Source organism: Aythya fuligula, chromosome 5, assembly GCF_009819795.1.
Source record: "Aythya fuligula isolate bAytFul2 chromosome 5, bAytFul2.pri, whole genome shotgun sequence".
Taxonomy (NCBI): domain Eukaryota; kingdom Metazoa; phylum Chordata; class Aves; order Anseriformes; family Anatidae; genus Aythya; species Aythya fuligula.
The window spans coordinates 47,690,865-47,710,499 of record NC_045563.1 but is presented as its reverse complement, the minus strand read 5'-3'; the positions used below and the strand labels follow the sequence as shown (position 1 = coordinate 47,710,499).

Here is a 19,635-nt window from a genome sequence, read left to right as displayed (position 1 = left end):
GCAATACCTTACCCGGTGAAATATAATGGAAGTTATGCTTTTAAAAGGCAGAAAGTTATTATCAAAGCTGGAATTGGGCAAGAAAACTGGTGTTAGTGTTCTTAATTATGCTCTAGTAATATTTTAGAAGATATTTTACAGAACAGTCCCAAGACCTAAGCATAAAAAGTCAGACCCAGCTCAGCAGCAGGACGCTCATCTTCTACAGCTGTGTTAAAGCAGTGCCCAGTGCTTGATCTATGCTCCCAGCAAAAAGGCAAAAGCAGGTGTTAGGGCTCCCTGGGACAGCCACGACACCACCACAGGCCACCCAGCACAGCCAAAACCTCAATATGTAAAGCAACACAGATTTTGGCCCCATGGGTTAACCTGCTGGCATGACAGAGAACCTCTCCTGAGATGCTTTACTTATAATAGCACAGAACAAGATGTTTTGCTATATTTTTTTTCTCAAACTTGATTTGTTAGCCCAACAGGAACACCCCTTCCATCAGACTTGATGAGCTTTCTTAAACCACACCTCTGTATCTGACAATATCATTGAGGACATCTCTAGACTTAATCAGGTCTTGAGTAAGAGAATGGACAAAGTACCACATGTATGCCAGGACTGAAAACAACTGGAATTTAAACACATTATGCAGTGTCTCTCTCTCTTTTTTTTTTTTTTTTTTTAACCCATTTCCATTCTTTTTCCCATAGTCTTGGGTCAGCACCTACTATAAATGACCTTCTTTTTCAATGTGTTATTTATTTTTTTTTAAGGTGAAATAAATTAATATTTTTACCATACCTCTTTATGTTTGTGTTCTTTTCTTAGTGATTTTTCTAAAACCTTTGCTTCATATTCTGCTCTTGGATGATCCTGTAAAATAAGTCACATTTAATAAAAAGCAGTCATCTGTTTTCTGTATCACATGAATCATTTGCAGGTCAATTTGCTGATAAACTCCAAGTTTCTAACTAACTCAATACATCATTTATGTCAATTGATGGTCAACTGTACATTTAACAAAATGTCACATACCATATCATTCTCAGTACTACAGCAGCAAACGTAGAGTGTTTTGCTATCAGACACCCAGCAGAAACCCTACATACATTTAAATTTAATACCTAAGAGTATACAGCACATCCTGCAGGCAGGTTCAAACCACTTGACATTATGCTTGGATATTCTTGATCTGCCTTTCTCATAAAAATTAGATTTTGCATTAACTGTAATTTCAGTGACACTCAACTCTTGAAGGAAATACTTATTTGCTGTAAATATGAAAAACACGTTGCTTTGGGATCCCAGAAAACTGTCAACTGGGGCCTTCCCCTAATCCTGTCTTTGACAAAATCCACACAATTACCCATGTGCATTGCAGGAGAGGGTGTAGGAAATGCTCAAAAGTAAGAGACAGCCAAAAGATTTAGAAAGATTCACAGCTTTAGAATTCAAAATAATTATGCATTCATGAAAGATGCAGAATTCACAGTTATGCATTGGATGGAAAACAGAACAGATCTGAAAAAAGTCCGAACAAGTGGAGAGGGGGAAGATGTAAAGGAAAAGCAATCAGTGGGAGTTTTAAGGAAAATTGGAAAATTTGATGCTCGAAAAAGAAGAGGAGGAGATTAAAAGATGGCATTCATCGGTGGACATGTAATAAAAAAGGCAGGAGCAATAAAAAAAAAAGATGTTTTCCAAACCTTGACTGCCTCCTTCAGGGAACCAGAAAAAAAATAAAAATAAAAAAAAAAAAAAAAGAAAACAAAAATTTGATTACTAAACTGTTGCAGATTATCTTGGATTTATATTTTTAAAATTACATGAAACAATCATAAGCGCAGTGGATGGCAGACACTAACAGAGAAAATCAGTCCACACATGTTCTACAATATCTGTTAACATCACTGTTCATACTGTATGATATAGGTGTCCCTGAAAAGCACCGGAAGATGAAACACTTTTTATTTTAGTGTATCACTTAAGACCCTGGCTCTTTACCTCATGACTGTATTATCTAGAATTACCTATACAAAACAAAGAATAAAATATACTTTTTTTTTTTTTTTTTTTTTTAAAACAGCTGCTGCCTTTGGTTACACAAGGTTTTAGGCTGTAGAGCTATGAACCCGAACATGAAGGAGATAGCTGTCGGAAAGATACAGTTAATCCTTTCTCCTTTCATGTAGACTAACAGCAAGTTGCCAAAAATAAAAGGGCAGTATAGTATCCAGAAAATAAATCCCCGTATTCTCTCCCAGCTAGGTATGCTCTAGCAAAGTGCATGGCACAGAGGCTGCTTGCATAGTACGCCTAAATATATTAAGGAGGAGTTAATATATTAAGAGGAGATAATTCAAGCAGAAACATTTTGGGCGTGAAGGAAGCAATAACTGCCCAAGGCTCAGCAAGCTGCATGGCACCCTGTAAAGCCCACGAGGTTTTTGTTACGAGGGAACAATATTTGTTGTGTACCTACTCAGGACAGCTTGTGATATGACAAGTGCAGCCATGCTCCTCTTAAAAACAACAACAGCAAAATATCTGGACATGCGGGCAGCTGGGCAGCGGCTCTGTGCCAACTGGGGTGCTGCAGCCACCATGCCACATGCCAAGGGCAGTGGGGTGACACGGGAGACCCATGACCCCAGCCTGTACCTGAGACTGCCTCGGCTGTCACTGTGCTGGGAGCGGGGCAGGTGAGCACTTTTTGTAAAGTGTGATATTAGAAACAAAAAGGTGTGAGCACTGTCTCTCCTTTCCTTCTAGAACTTCAATGATTTTTTAATATCCTTTTTCATACAAATTTGACCCTTTCCCCTTTCAAGCTATTTAGTGTATTTATTATAAACCTGGGTAAGGATTTTTATTTTTTATTTTTTGTATACGAAAAAAAATATGCCTCAACATTTATGTTCTTCCTAGTGTCCAAAGTCCACATATCTGGCAGTATTTTCTCAGGTATTTGCCAAGTCAGAGCTTGATCCTGCATCGCTAAAGTTTATAGGAATTTTTCAGTGCCATTTTGTTTTATTTTATTTTACACAATGCTGTAGCTATCAAGTTCCATACATTCGCTTCTGATTTACAGCCCTGTGAGATGAATAAGGTCTGTGGTTGTTAGCACCCTGAAACCAGGCAGGGAGTAACATGTGAGCCATATATTCCATGCATGCGCTGCTAGGTGTGACCTGGCTGCACATTCACAAAAAAAAAAAAAAAAAAAAAAAAAAAATCACCACCAGATTTTGTAGCTATACAATTATGTTCCTATGGCAACAATACGTACTAGTCATACCCGTGCTATAAAAACCTCAAACAGTTAATGCATGGGATTTTCCTGTCTTTTAAGCACCCCATGAGCCAACGTCTGGCAGCTCAGGGCAAGGAGAGACTTGTAATGCCGCGGCGGAAAGCAGAAAGTCAGAAAGGAAGGGACAAACCTCCTCCTCTTCAAACCCAGTCAGGTCCCACCTGTAGTTGAGGCGCATCTGCTTTCTCTTCCAGTGTTCCATAAAGGTAGCAGCTGAAACGACAGGTTGACAATTATTTGGGCGTTTCACAAAAAGCTTCGGAAGTCGTATCAGCCTCAGGGACATGCCTTGAAGCTGCACCTGCCAGGAAGATGCCTGTGGGCACACTCCCTGTTGCCACCAGGAGGTCCCAGCAGGTGCAGCATTACACAGCACACCCAGCCGGCCTGACTCCTCTGTGGCTGCTCGCTCCTTCAGCGGTAATGTCTGCCTGGGAAGTGCCGGTAATCGGTGCTAGCAGCCAACTTTTCTACATGAGCTAAAAGAAAGGGCATTTGCTGTACCCACATGGCTACATGCAGAACGATGCATGCAATTTTTTAAGGGGTCTAAGCAAGTCAGACTCCTAAACTTATTTAAATATTTGTGCGTGACTAATGATACTGCTTGTCTTCATCTGTATGTAATTCTGTCTGTAAGCCCAAACAAATCTGTGTTTCATCTCTACAAAATATGACTGATTTAACTAGTCTAGTACTGTTAATATAGTTATTCCCTCAAAGATATCAAAATAAACCATTTTCGTATTATAATTCCATCCATCTAGTAGTCATAATAGTACTGTTAGCTCTTATAATCACACCCAAACCAAAATATTCATGCCAGTGTAAAAGCTGCAGGTAGGCAGGCTGTTAAAGAAGCCTTTAATATATGTATATATTTTTATCATTAGAAGAACTAGAATTTTCTTTTTGATGGGGAAGAATTCCAGAAAAGAAACCTCATTAATGCAGTTCTTGAGTCACAGTAAAAGATCCTGGTCTATATCAGTCTATCTGCCTCTGAGACAGAGCAAGTTCTCAGAGGACATATTTAGATGCTGGGAATACACCAGTACCGTATAATAAATAAGTGATTATGAAAGAGGCAAGTCTACCCAGAAGTGGTGTTCCCAGGGGAGCTTCCCGCAGTGAGCATTAACAGATGTGCTCAGAAACATTCACCCCCCACATTCAGGAAAAACAGAGGCAGGGAGAGGGCAAGAAGGTTGAATACAGAGGAAAGGACACCCTTGTGACTGGAGCCTGGCTATGGTCATGACACTCATTCATCTTCTAAGTGAAACTCCCACCTGCCAAACTTACAACTGAGTCCCTGCACAAGCCATATGCTTCCTGTAAATCTGTATCAACATAAGTATCTCTTAAGAGAGACCACGACATGGTCGCAGGGCTCCCTCCCCATCCCATGCTGCTGCAGCTCCTGCCCTGGGATTTGCAGTTTCCATCCACAGTCAGGAATATGGAAAACGAGTAACGCATCATTTCTTAGTGCTACTAGGAATCATTTCATGGCACTGCCTTGCAACGATGCAAAATGAAAATAATGCATCTGAAATGCAGCCAGCTCATTTCAAAAGCAGTGGGTGCACGTGCCTTGTAGGATGCAGTAGCAGAGCACTGCCTCTTCACCAGGCATACTTGCATTTTCATATTTCATCTGGGCCCACCAGCATAAATGGAGCTCAACAGTTCCCAAAGGTTACCACCCAGATACTCTTATTTTCTCAGATTTTTAATGACATTTCAGACCACAGCTTCAGGTTTACTCCTTTGGAAAAAAGCCAGTATCACTCAGTACAAGGTAAGATTCAGGGCTGGGCCAAGGAGAGCCTGCTATTTTGGGGAGCAGCACTGTGCTATGGTCAATATTTAATGCTGAATCTGTGACAGAAGCCCAGCTCAGTGCTGTAGCTGCTGTAACTCCCACGAGTAGAGTTCTCCGGGTTGTTGTAATAACACCACAGAAAGAAAGCTTGGCTAAGTGATTGCTCAGAGGGATACCTCCAAACTTGAAATAATTTCTCTTTTGCTATGCTAAGGAGACCCTGTGTCACCCGAGCAGGTCAGTTAGCTTCCCCCTGCCTCGGTTCTTCAGCTGCACATCAGCCTAATAAACCTTCTCCTTACAGGCAGAGGTGCTCACAAATGGATGACACTGAAGACTGTGTGTGTACCTACACTTACAGACAATTTCTGTTGAAACTATTTTCTAAAAAAAGTGTTCCTTTCATTAAAAAAAATAAATACTTTGACAAATCCTTTAGAAACTGCAGTAATGCAAATTCATAACCTTGTGGAAAAAGTTCAGACTTCTCAATTCAAAATGACATTTTTGAAAAAACAAACATTTATTTTACATGGTATTACTCTGAAATAAAATTTTATGCTGACCCAGAACAACTCAGGAAGTTTCACACTCCACTCCAACACTCTCTCTGATATTAAGCCTCATTTTGTACAGAGCACAGAAACTGGTTTCTGCCAATATTCCTGCCTTTGCCCAAGAAGGTTAAAAATGGATGGAGGAACCCACAGCTTTTTGCTAAAGAAAGGGAGGTAGACAGCCTCACTCTGGATAATCGAGCATTATGTGCCAAGAACTGTGCGTGGGTCACGATAACAGTAAACGAAAGAGACCGAAACTGATACTTGACTCTCCACATGACAGCATCAGACTATTTAAAGCCTCTGACATGGCACCCTGCTTTGGGGTGTATCACATTTCTCCCTGTATGTTACACGCCCAGATGATCCTGAAGATCACAGTCACTCCTCCCTGCTGTAAAGTAGTTCAGTTCAACCTCCCCAACTCTCCAGCTTTCCCTCTCAACCTGTTGCACTCCCAACACCCCACTACCCCTTCAATCTATCTGCAGGTCTGTCCTTTTCCTTGCAGTCATTGACAATGAGCTCTTAGTAAGTGGACTTACACTGATGTATGCTGAAATCAGTTCCAGTGAGTGCGAATGTAAAAAATGGTTCATTACATACTAGAACAAATAAAAGTCCATATTGGGTTTTTAGGATTAAATATCACCCAGAACAGTTTCTTGGGTAGCTCACAACAAGGTTGACAGGAGGGGCTAATGTCCTGTGCCCCTCGCCAACACTGGGAACATGTGGCTGTTGAACTTCATAGCTGAGGGGAGTAAAGCACACATCCCTGTTCTCTTGCAGCATCTCACAGAATCACAGAATTGTCTCGGTTGGAAGAGACCTCCAAGATCACCTAGCCCAACTTCTGACCTAACACTAACCAGTCCTCCACTAAACCGTATCACTAAGCTCTACATCTAAATATCTTTCAAAGACCTCCAGGGATGGTGACTCAATCATATCTCTGTACAGCGCTCCCAGTTAATCACAGAATCACAGAATTTCTAGGTTGGAAGAGACCTCAAGATCATCGAGTCCAACCTCTGACCTAACGCTAGCAGTCCCCACTAAACCATATCCCTAAGCTCTACATCTAAACGTCTTTTGAAGACTTCCAGGGATGGTGACTCCACCACTTCCCTGGGCAGCCTGTTCCAATGCCTCACAACCCTTTCAGTAAAGAAGTTCTTCCTAACATCTAACCTAAAACTCCCCTGGCTAAAAAACCACGTGTTCTGCACCCAACAGTTCCCATTTATCTAAACAGGCCCCATTGTCTTGCAGCAGGGATGACCATGGCTCACACAACCCTCTTAACCACCCTTGAACCACTCTCACAAAGGTTTCACAATGCTTTTAAATAAGTTTCCCAGATAAGAAAAGAAAGGTTAAGTGACTGGCTCAAATACAGGGCCAGTCAGCATCAGAAAAAATACCTATAACACTGTTGCTGGTCCACACGCATGATGTCTGCTTGCTGATAAACTTAATTGCTTCTCAGAGCACACTCAAGAATCAATCTTGGTTTGTCCGGAGATGTTTAAAGGCCATTACACTTCCCTGCGGAGCCCTCCCCTCAACCCCAAAGTACATCAATACATTTCTTCTGTAATGTTCTAAAGTGGAAGCTGGCTCTGCAAATAGATTTTTTTTTTGGCAAGCTATGCAATCCAGTTAATGAAATTTTGACATACCATGCTGCAGTTTTATGACAGATGCTTAACAATCTCATTTGATATTCATCTTGAGCAACTTTTTGAATTTTAGCTTTCAGTCCAGAATATAAATTTTGGGGTGACAGTTTCATGTTGGGGGGGGGAGAGTTTTTTATATAATTAACTGTCTGGGTATAAATATACCACTTTATCTCTTCTGTTTCTTCCTGTTGTGTTTTAAATAATTAAAAACTTAACATCAAGGCATTTATCTTCTTACCCCAGAGAGCCATGAAGACTGAGAAGAAGACAGTTGCAGGGTTATCAAAAAGATGACTTGCACGAGCAGTTGCACAAGCAGAGCTCATCTTCCAGTAACTGCATGTTCTGTCACACAAGGGACACATGGTGATATTGTTTCTCTGGTCACACATTTCCATACTGCAAGGAAACAACAACACGTGTGAAAAGCAATGTCAGTACAGCTCATCTTCCATTATCTGACAATATTTTTTGATGGGCCATTCTCTTTGGCACAGCATCTATTTCTGATCTGTAGGACCATTAAATGCTACTCTTGTAGTGATTCTCTCTCCTGGCCCAGTGAGTAGCTCTGTCCGTAACATACACTGATACAGGGGCTGAAATAGATGCATAAAGGTCTATGCTTTTTATTACAGAAACTTAAAGCTAAAAACATAATAAATAAATAAATAATTCTAGTTTTAAAATGCTAACGACAGTAATAGGTAAGGTAACAAGGGAAACGTTGAGTATTAAGAGATGAGTTAATGAATTTAACCTCTCTGCACTCCATCTCTGAAATAGCAATAGTGATGCTCTCCTTGACTTTCTTCCACAGTTGGAAAAAGTACAAAGGAATATTAACAAACAAAAATAAATATATTTTTTATATCTATTAATCTGCTTTGTTAATCACTGCTTATGGTTGCTGCACAAAGAACGTAATTTTCATACACAGCTGATGATGCATAATGCAAAATCATAAGGCTTTAAAAATTATTATAATACAAAACTTAGTAAAATTTAAAAATAGTATGACATCAAGATTTTGTTAATCTGACCACAATTGCTTAGTTTAGACGTGTATATTCTTTATTTATCTTCATGCCGCACAGCACACTTGTCAGCATTTTAAGATGGAAAGCACTAAAAGCTATCATTAGCAGCATTTTGTTGGTTTGTTTTAACATAATGATCTGAGTTAGAAAAAAAAATACCTGAGCAAACAGCCAAGAATTATTTTTAGTACATCAATGCAACTCAACAAATAATATTAACAATAATTGCTAATGATTTTAAAATACACTTTATTTCTGGTGCCTGCGCTCAGCTGCTGCTAAGTCTCCATATTGCTTATTGGAAACAGGAATTGGTGAGACTGTAGGCTCCCCTGGCCTGGGGAACTTGCCCTCACCTCAAGCACACCTCCCAAAAGATGAAGCATGCAAAGGAAGACAAATCTGTTTTTTTCCTCTTTGTTCGTTTTTACCTTGGTATATTCTCATCCACAGTTGCACAGCCGTATAGGAAAACAATAATCCCTACAATGGAAGCTGGAATAAGCATTTGTGTATAAACTCCCAGCCAGGCAAAATATAGTCCAATCTTCTCTCCAAAGTATTTTCTGAAAGACATTAAAGATTTAAAGAGAGAGAGAGAGAGAAAAAAAAAAATGTTTCCTATTTCTTAAAATATATCATGGATAAAATTATGAATCACAGCTGGATTTAGCATGGAGAAAGTAAGATCCGATGACCTGTGGGAATGTTTTCCCCTCAGAGGACTCTCTTTCTCATGATGCTTGGAGTTAATCCAGTGATGCAGGCACCATGAAAGCCAGTCAGTCCAACTGGTCATTTTTTTCCCGTCTTTCTGCCGTGTAAACTGGTATCTTTGGACCACCTGAGAGCTATTCATCTTACAAAAGCCCTGCATTTTCTGTAACTTAGTTGCTCCATAGAGTCTCTACTCTCACCCAGAGCAAAAAAAACTCATTGAGAGCATTGAAGCCCTGCACAAACTTCCTCCCTACCCAGCCCTGCTCCCCTTGTTTCCACCAGGCTAGCCAGAGGTGCAGATGTGGGACTATTCCTGGGCACAGCACTGCAAGCTCACAGTCGTCCATCCTCAGGAGGATGGGCACCGAGGGACCTGCACGTGCTGCAGAGCATGGGTGGGAAGGGCTGCGGCGCGGGAACCCGACCTTGGGGCTGAGCTCTCACCTCACCAGGTCAATGGGCTGGTATTTATAGAAGACTCCATAGCTCGCCCACTCCTCGCACAGCAGCTGTAAAAGAGAAAAGAAGGTCAAAACAGAAGCAACACATACATGGCTTACTTCTCCTTTGCAGTGCTCATGCTGTGATCCGGTCTCACCTCTCTTCAATTTCAAAACATAACTCAGATCTGCCAATACACACAGTCTGCATTAAGCATTAAATACAAATTCGGTGATCTGGCATGCTATAACACAGTGATGAATTCTAGTACATTAAAAGGCTCTTCAGCAATGGGATTGATGGATAACTACAGCAGAGATAGGGAGAGCAGTCCTGATTTTATGATCTGCAGAAAGTATCTAGCAGAATAGACGCAAAAGATGAACATGCTTTGAATTACAAGATGGAGAAAACTAGCATAAGTGGGTTTGTTTTCAATAGCGTGAATATTCAGCATTCATCAAGAGGAGCTGCACAGAAGTGCCTGGAAGGCTCCATTTAATAGGAGTTCAGCTTTAAACTAGAAGAATGTGATGATTTCCACCCATCCTTCTGGTTGGAATATAAGCCAAGGAAAACAATGATTCCCCACTAGTGATTTATAAAATTAAATCCCTCACAAAAAATAGTTTCCTACAAGATCTTCAACTTACCCTTTCCTTTCTAAAACACAAAAATAGTATATCTATGATCTGATTTTTAAAATATAGTTCAACTATCACAGTGAACAAGAAATCTGTGTGTGTATCCAAAAAATAGTGGATGAAATAACTGTGCTCATTGGCCACCTGTTGCCATCACCTTCCCTGGGACAAGGGTACTGGCTTCTCACCATCTGCTTGTGAATTCGCATCTTCTCTACTTCTTTCCTTGCTTCAACCCAGTTACAAGAGCTAGGGAGCAGGATGTTCCTGAACTAATTACTAATATTTCAAGGAGATGTTCGGATGATAATTTCTGAGACCACTTCTTAGGAGACCAGCCCAAGCAGGATGCCACTGCTCAAGTCCATACGCGATGTTATTGCAGCAGGGAGAAGCTTGGCATATGTGGCTGTGCTCCTTCAGTGACGCACAGCAAAGCAAGGTCAGGCAGGCTGGTGCTCCAGCCTCTGCCACACACAGCCAGCACGGTTTCTAGACCAGCTCTGCAATTCTTCTGCCAATTTATAAGTACAAACCTTCCAAGCTAAACAGCGGTACCACACCTTCAAACCATTCCAAAATACAGCCTTCCTTCTATGGGAATGTGATGTCAAAAATACAGGTGGACTGCAGATCTTCCCCTCCTTGCCCCAAATAATTCATCTTTATTAGTTTCCTTACAACCGCAAGGGCAGAAACTGAAACCTGAAAGGCAGACTTCTATTAAATATCAACATTCTCGCAAGTGTGATTTGAATTCTGTTCTAGGTTTCTTTCAACCATGTTTCCAAAAATTTAAGGTTGGCTGCCTCTGTCTGGAAAACATGCAATGATTCAGGCACCTCAACATTCATGCGTATGAGCAGAGATATTTCTTTTTATTATTTTTTCACTTCCTTTTAATAAGCTAAGTCAGTGCTGGAAACAAGATAATTCCTCGGTGAGATACACTGGTCAAGCCTATCAGGTAACACTAAACTGAGGAGATTTTGCATCAGTGTCATTTTTCACTTTTGGACGGCACTTCAAACAGAATTTGCATTTATAATACAAATGAATTATCTCATTTATCCTGACATTTACCAGCCTGTTATTCAAAGCACAGCTTCAAAGACATGATAATCGAAGATCAGTTTGCTAGTCCTAAATATTTACTTCATTTCTATGCTCAAATTTAATTCTGTTGTAAAAAGGGCACAACCTGGCCTAGCACTGGATTAGATTAAAGAAAACTTCAAGAAAGCAGAAGAGACATGCCAAAGCACACCAAAGTATTATTTGAAGGAACTGGAAGCTGAAGCAAAGGTAAACATTTCAAAACAGACAGTGAACTTGTGAAATAAGTGCATTTGTGAGGTTAGTAGTAAAGATAATAATCCAGACACTACAAAATGCGGACTTTCATCCTGTTTTTGTTTGAGAGATGTATTGCTCAATGATGACATGACAACCATGTGGTATTTTTAACACAAATCAATGGGGGTGGATGGGTAGGAGGGAGGGAATCAACAGCAGCTGTCCCTTGGTGAGACACTTGCACACTGAGGCGCAGCAGACCTCTAATTTTGGGTACCTATTTTCATATGGCCACCCTTGAGGGCCTGAGATCTGCTTCTCCCATGCCCTGAGCCATGCTTTTCCACAGAATCTTTCTGGGGATGTGATCATGAAACAAGTCAGAAAGGCAAAGGCAAGGTGGTGGTGCTGCTAGTCTGGAAGCCCAATGTATGTGGCACCAAATTCAGAAACTCTTCCTGAAAGCTGGGAGGTTATGAGTAGACTTAAGCTCTAATCTGCCACACTGAAAATGAGAATTTGCTTTAGAGAAGTGTGGTCACAAGTATGCAGCGCTTCCATTCTGAATTTAAAAAGCTGACATTTCTGCACAGTGTAGAAAAAAATTGCATTTTCTGATGAGAAGTATTCCCTCAGAATTGTTCCTAAACAAATGCTTTTGAGTATACAGACACTAAAAACAATTTAAGCCACAGACTTATGTGGAAAGTGATACAGGGCATCAGCATACAACCATAAGACCATCTCTGGCTTAACTCCACAGTAAAACTTAGATGCAAATGAGAATTTATCAGGAATGTGCCATTCTTTACCCTTCCCAATAGCCATCACCATCACATTCATGTTTTGGTTGGTCCCCTCCTCTGTCCAGAGCAGCAGCACATTAACTCACCAGAGACTGCAATGCTTTTTGCACAGGTCTCTGTGGCATGAAGCAGGGTTTGTTTCAGGTATGGATATCAGAAGATGGCTGAGCATATTCTCATCAGTGCAGGCCTGACATCACATCACCGCAACTTTAGGATCCACATCTAAATGTTGTCAATACTTGCCAACACAGCAAATAATGCATTACCACCAACCTGGTACTTTATACATAGCCACATCGTGCTCCACATTAAGGCAAATTGAAACGTTAGGAAGTATTTATGTACTTCTACTGCGTGGCATTTTCATGGTATTTTGTGTGAAATCCTGGCAACGCCCAGATCCCAGTGGGTGACTTCAGGCTGCGACTCTGGCAAAAACCTGTTAAACCCCGTTACATCCACTTACTTTTCTGTCATTGGGTTCGACGTTTTCACCTTCATAGTCACCCTTTAAAAAAAAAAAAAAGAAAACGTGTGTCATTCAGAGAGTCGCACCCAGAGCTGCTATGCCTCCTGCAATGCCCGTGTATCCTGCTCACTTAATGCATCGAAAACAGAAATGCAATCTGTAAAATAATGCTGTATTTTAGGAGTTCATTTGTCATAGCACACTTTGTCTCCTGTCGTTGGGCACATTAAGAAAGAGTAATGATGTCTGTCACCAGGGTACAAGGAATGAATAAGTGATAAAGGTGGCCTAGAAATGTCAAGGGAAAGGATGTGGTATTTCCACGGTGTTTGGGGTTCATCTCAGTCCACTTGACAGAGGAGAGAGCAGCTGAGAGAGCTGATCTGTATCCAGACTCTCCAAACACTCAGGGCTGATTAGATCTGAGGTTTTAATATGGAGCTATTTTTAAATACGATAAAGGAGTAAATGAAGACAACAAATAAATTACTTACAACAGAGCCTATCAGTAGCTGTCTAAAGATGTGAGGCCAGTACATGCAGAGAAGTTTATTTAACCTTTTTGGATTTCTAAGTGATATCACTGTAGCTTGCAAGTGCCTGATGTTTGTGATAAGCATCGGACAGATGACGAGCCTGTTGTGATCACTGTTACCCAGAAATAAAACACTCAAGACAAAATGAGCAGGGCAGAAAACTAAGATGGCACACTTCATCCGCACGTTCCCCATGGGGAAATCTGCACTGGGCTCAGTACTCTCTGGATGCTTACACAGCCAGCACATCACGAGCAGTATTTCTGCAATGTCCCCTTGACATCTGCCAGGCCTTTTTTGCAAGGCTCTAGCTAAGGGTGTGTGTTTGTCAGTTCTAGTTGTGCTGTGAACCCCCCAAGTTAAGGTGACACTAGCACCCAGCTGTTGCATGCCTCCCACTCAGGGAATCACAGGATGGCTGAGGTTGGCAAGGACCTCTGGGGGTCACTGGTCTAAGTCCCCTGCTCAAGCAGGGACACCCAGAGCAGGGTGCTCAGGACCATGTCCAGGTGGCTTTTGAAGATCTCCAAGGAGGAGATGCCACCTCCTCTCTGAACAACCTGTGCAACTGCTCTGTCACCCACAGAGCATAGCAGTGCTCCCTGGTGCTCAGACAGAACCTCCTGTGTCCCATTTTGTGCCCGCTGCCTCTGGTCCTGGCACTGTGCACCGCTGAAAAGAGCCTGGTTCTGCCTTCTTTGCACCCTTCCTTCAGGTATTTATAGACATTGATAAGATCCCCCTCTACCTTTTCCTCTCCAGGCTGAGCAGTCTCAGCTCTCTCAGCCTCTCCTGAGGGGAATGCCAGGGAGGTTTAGATATGGGAGTGAGCCCCTTGGTGCCCGAGGAACACATATGCATCTCAGCAATGATGCCAGAGACCTTGGGAACAGGCCAGAAAGTAACAGAACCATTCCATTTCCCAAGCCACCAAAGCAACTCCTCTAATATCATTTTAAGACATCATCTATGATCACCAAAAGTAAGACAGAGGCGGGGAATTCATTAAAAGCGACCACAGTGAAGGAAGCAACCTGCAGAGGTTACTAGAGTCATCCATCCTACAAGCAAGCAGGAAGTCAGGGTCCTGAGCAACAATGTTTGGGATGATGCCATTAATACATAACACAATAAGGACTATTTGTGTCAGACAGTAGACATGTAAAATATATTCCAATATCACTTACATCATGCAAAGGATATGCGGCACTGTAAACTCCATTGGCAAGCAGGCTGGTGATCCCTTGAAAAATAAAGACTTAATAGTTATTTACAATTTCAAGGCCAGACAGTCTCGCTTCATCATCCTTCCTGGAGGTTTCCCTCAGAATAACAGTCATCTGCTCAGATAATGATTTTTCTGTCATCTCATTCCTTTTCATGTACTTTCATTTTTAATCATATAGGTTATTAAACATAACTCATTTTATGAAACGGAAAACTGCAGAGAGCAAGAAGAAGTCACATATATATTTGAGAATCAAGAATTAGAAGCCAATGACTTGAAATTAGTCATTATAATAAACCGCATTTTCTGAAAAGTCAGTTTGATTTAAGGGCAAGCCTGCAGATTTGAAAGTGTGTAGCAGAAGGCTCGATCACAAGAAGAATACAACTGGAATTGATGGCATACGGGAACACGCATACGCACTTGCCATACACACAGAGTTTTGAATTTAGATTTCAGATTGATTAGAGAAATTGTAGGGAAAGCCTTTGCAAAGACCTTGGCGTAATACTTACCATATTTACCACATTTTCGTCTTTTATTTAAAAGGGTAGTTTCCTTCTTTCTTCCCTCTCCTTTCCCTGTTTACACATCCGTTTATTAGTTACATGCATGAGCCTGAAAGCAGTTAATGCTTCATCTACACACTGTATGTGGCATGTGGGACTCTGAGGTCCTGCCCTCTCAGGTGCGGCTCCGCTCCTTCACCAGAGCCAGAGCACAACAGCGACAGAAGGATGGGAGAAGGCACGGGGCCAAGGGCATGCCCGTGGTGCACCTCTTCCAGAAGTCACCTGGCCAGACCTGGACCTCTGAGGGCTGTAGGTCACATCCTCTCACACGCTGCTGCCTCTGCTGGCATTCATATAGCTACTCCCAGTGATGGAGCAGTACCCGTGTCTGAATGCGTTATCTGTGAAGATAGGTTGGTCATCCGACTAACTGGTTTGGAGTCACAGCCTGTTCAGGTCAGTCAGTGCAAAGCCAAGCAGTTCTCTTTGTGCAAGGCTAACTAAAAAGAAAATCTGGCATTGTGGAGAATTTCAAAGGACTTCAAACAAAGAAAAATGATGTGCTACAGTGTGCTCCATGCTGCCTGTCCATTTCTACCACGAGTGTGGGACAGTGAGCATGAACCAGGAAGCAGATCACTGCAGGTTCAGGAGACATTTTCAATTGTTCTTGAAAGAAGAATTTTTCACGCTCACTAATATTTTTATATTCACTCATATTTTTACTGAGCACCTGCTGCAAGAACTGCTCCAGCAGTGCTCGGTATGCTGTATCATTATTTTTTCAAAGTGCTATTTAAGATTATACAGTGCTATGAATTTTCTGCAAATATCTCCATGCTTCTGGCAGAAACAACTAGGGAACAGATGAGTTATCCTTCCAAGGCTGCGTTACCAAATAGCTACACAATATACTTGCACATATCAGCATTTAGCAACTATGATACGTTCACATTTTCACAAATTTGCAAAATAAATAACAAAGACTGCAGTGTTTGCTGTGCTGCTGCCTTTTTCCTGCTGGACAGAAGTGTTGCAGCATTATCTGTGTTTGCTCAAATCCGTTTGCAACCTTTGCTGGGTTGTAACCCAGCATTCCAGTGCTGTAACACAAAGGACCTGATTGAGTTATGCTGATTGTACCCTCGGACATGCCAGGCTAATGACATTTTTATTAGGTATACTTTGTGACCTTGCCAGTCTATGGAAGAAGAACAATCCAGGAATCCTAACACTTTACCTTCCTCTGCCTTTTCAAACCATCTCTAATTTGTTTCCCATTTTTGGACCCCCAAAAAATAAAAAAAAATAAAAAAAGGAAAAAAAAATCAAGTGCGCAACCAACTCTAAGGCAAGAATTCAAACTGAACTATATGATCTTCCCCTTTCAAGAGTGCAAATACATAATTTCCAACAAAAATGACATCAGACTCAAAAGAGTCCTGAAAGTCACAGATGAATTTGGATTTCCCATGCTAAAGGGAAACAGAACTTCTGTTAATATTGGCTGAACACCAAGTAAATTTAGTGTATATAAGGACTCAACAATTGTACATTGTATGTTCTCACTTCAACAGAAAAGTCAAAGCAGGGAAATCATTTCTGGCATAATTATTCTTCTATTATTTGATGGACTTCTAAATGGCTGATGGGTCAACATTGAACAGAACTACCTGTAATTCAAGTTCTCGTTGTTTTACTTAACTGCTTATAGACAAATAAATGTTATAACAGATTCCAACAGTTATCAAACACCTTCTCCCATGTTCATGCATTTTTCTTATCCATATATGTTTCTTTTGGTCATCTGAAGGAATTCAGCCTTCCACCTTACATAATTTGGTGTACCAACCACTTCTTACCTTTGGTCCCCCAGTCAAGTATAAACCTCTGCCTCACAATATTTGAATTCATATTTACCTGTATTAGGAATTTAGTTCTTAGAACACCATCCCTAGGGCTGAAATCCTAAAACCACTGGTTGTGGCAGAATAAACTTCACCTGCAGCAGCTGTTTTGAGGACCAAGGGAAGGGTCAGCTTCCAGTGCACACCACAGCCCTTGGCCACGGGGTTAATCTTCCACTTATGACAGTGCTTTGGGCCATCACCAGTTAAGAGCATTTCACTCAAGTCATTGAAAAGCCATCCCACCATAAAAAATTGAGGTCACCACTTAAAGGGAGCAGAGCAGCCCACAGACTCTCACAGCAGTTTTGGAAGTGCACAGTAATGCTCTCATCCACTGGTGAGAGTGAAAAACTGAACTAATGCAGAGCACATGTTCCCATGGCATCAGATCATCTTCCATCCCTGCCATAAAGAACATAACTAACATCTGTAGGGGCCATATGGTCACCTATCATTTAATTTATAATTGAATCTATATATTCACATTTGAAAAAAAAATATGAATAGCTACATTAATTACATTAAATTTCCGAATAAAATAATTATATCTATATACATCAAATCAGAGAGCAGAGGAAAAACCTAAACGCCACATCCAGTTACAGCATGCAATTATTTTCAATACCTGAAAATGATATCGATCTTAAACCTAAATAAAATTCCTTACCCATGCTATATTTTGCTTTGGTACATGTCGTTCTTTTCAATATTTCATAAACCTACAGAAACAAAGTAAAAGAAAGGAAAGGGTTACTTTGGATATGGCCAGCGAAAAGCATAATCTTTCTGTGCACAGCTCAAACATAAGTATTGGCAAAACTGAGATGCTGATGAGGTCACCATTCTGTAATAAAAGTGGTTGCATTCAGGACAGCAGAGTTAAAGATTTCCTTACACAGCTACATGTACAAGAGAGGAAGGCTGAGCTCGCTAGCCAGTTACTATGACTGCTGTTGGTTTGAGGGGAAGGGGATCATATTCAAGCATTTCTGCCACAGAACAGCTGTTCCCCCTCATGTTGACCACCTTCCCTCGCCACCCGCGCTGCACCTGGCTGTGCCCTCGCTGCCCACCCTCCAGCCCCGTGGTGCTTGCACGGCACGCGGCAGCTTATCAGAAACCAGGCCAAACAAAACAGCTTGACCTTAAAACTTCAGAGCTTGCACGATCTTGGTGGCAAAACAGGTGTATTTGCTTTACAATTTATTTTCATTTATTGTTAAATAACCTTTGCACGTTGGCGCAAGGCCGGGACAGCAGCGGAAGGCAGCCTCGGACTTTTCAGCAGGAGCAGAGGCATATCCTGCCCATTGCCTGACCTGCCTGGGGACCTGTGGCCACTGTCCCAGGGATGTCCAGGGCTGCACATGGCTCAGGAGGGGCAAGCAACACAGCCACTGCCTGCCATGGAGGTTTATGGAGGGCACACGAGACTGTTTCTCTGCCCTGTGCTGTCTTTCAGCTCCAGCCAGCTGAAGGGCTGTCACAGAGAGACTACCAGTTATATAACATAGTTTTTATTTTATTTTATTTTAGTAAGTAAAAGGTCCTTGGCTTAGTTTCTATTCATCAAAGCCTCACAGGGAGTGACTGGATTCCTGTTCATTTTGCAGTAGGCGGGAGGGTCAATATTTGCACTGTGGTTTAAAAATACATATGGGAAAGGCAGCAGGGAACTTTAAGAAACAAGAATACAAAGAGAAATGCATGCAGGATAAGATGATGCTGGGCACTGCTCAATATGTCTTTTATTACCAGGTTATTTGCAGGGATTTCAAACAAAGCAACATACTATCAGCATTATTGTTATATGCCCAGCGTTTCTTGAGTGGTTTTTAAAAAAACATCCCATCCTCCTCTTCCTCCCAGCCTCTGCCATTAGCTCTGCTTGCTTCAGCCCATTGCCACGTTAGCCACCAAGGCTGACCCTCTGGTTCACCTTGTTCTACAGGGTCATTTTGGCTGGCTGCCTTTCTCAGGCATTTTTGTCATGAATTTTAACTCTTCACCTGCTCCCTTAAGTTTCTTACCTGAACCTACAAGGGTTTTTTAACTCTATGTGTAAACATACCAAGAAAGTCTGAAAACAAAAACTATGTATTTTTCTCCCCAATCTCAAATGAAATGGTTTTTTGCAAATAAAATTTGATTATCATATTTTCCTTTCCATTTCTGCGATGCTGCATCTGCCTGCCTTGGTCAGACTCCCCAAGCCCTCACAACCTGTGCTCAGATAAATCTCTGCACACCAGGCTGCAGGGGCACTGCATCCCAGGGGGCTGCACACTGGAATTTCATGGCAGGAAGGGAAAGTCAGATATCTTACGCCCCTTATCACTGCAGCAATAAAGGGCAGCTATAACGTGATATAAGCTCTTTTCAAAACCACTTGGCATCCAAAAGGCTAACGTTAAATACAAGATAAAAGCATGCTTATGGTCACATTCCAGTGGGCTGATTAGCAGCCCTGAAAGGGGGCAAGGAGTCTGCACTGTACTTTGAAGAAGTGCTGCAGCAAATGCTGCATGGCACGGTCCTTCTGACTGCCCTGGATACCGTGTGGGCTTTCCATTTAAATTCCCCTTCAGTGGCTATAGAGGAGACTGCACCTTCTCCCCTTTCTATTTTATGTTCTATGAGTCACAA

General features: G+C 41.6%; 1 protein-coding gene across 7 annotated transcripts in view; it reads right to left on the bottom strand.

Annotated features, from left to right (window-relative positions):
• Positions 1-19,635, bottom strand: part of ANO1 (anoctamin 1) — a 75,209-nt gene that overhangs the window by 12,959 nt on the left and 42,615 nt on the right. For 5 of the 7 annotated variants that reach the window (XM_032188865.1, XM_032188869.1, XM_032188867.1 and 2 more), the window contains exons 7-15: positions 17,657-17,708; positions 14,527-14,582; positions 12,801-12,842; positions 9,589-9,653; positions 8,856-8,990; positions 7,623-7,783; positions 3,439-3,521; positions 1,699-1,710; positions 794-865 (exon numbers count right to left, since the gene is read on the bottom strand). In XM_032188865.1, the coding sequence (XP_032044756.1) occupies positions 794-865; positions 1,699-1,710; positions 3,439-3,521; positions 7,623-7,783; positions 8,856-8,990; positions 9,589-9,653; positions 12,801-12,842; positions 14,527-14,582; positions 17,657-17,708 (678 nt within the window). The remainder of the gene's footprint in view (positions 1-793; positions 866-1,698; positions 1,711-3,438; positions 3,522-7,622; positions 7,784-8,855; positions 8,991-9,588; positions 9,654-12,800; positions 12,843-14,526; positions 14,583-17,656; positions 17,709-19,635) is intronic. The other 2 variants (XM_032188868.1, XM_032188872.1) reach the window with 1 other exon arrangement.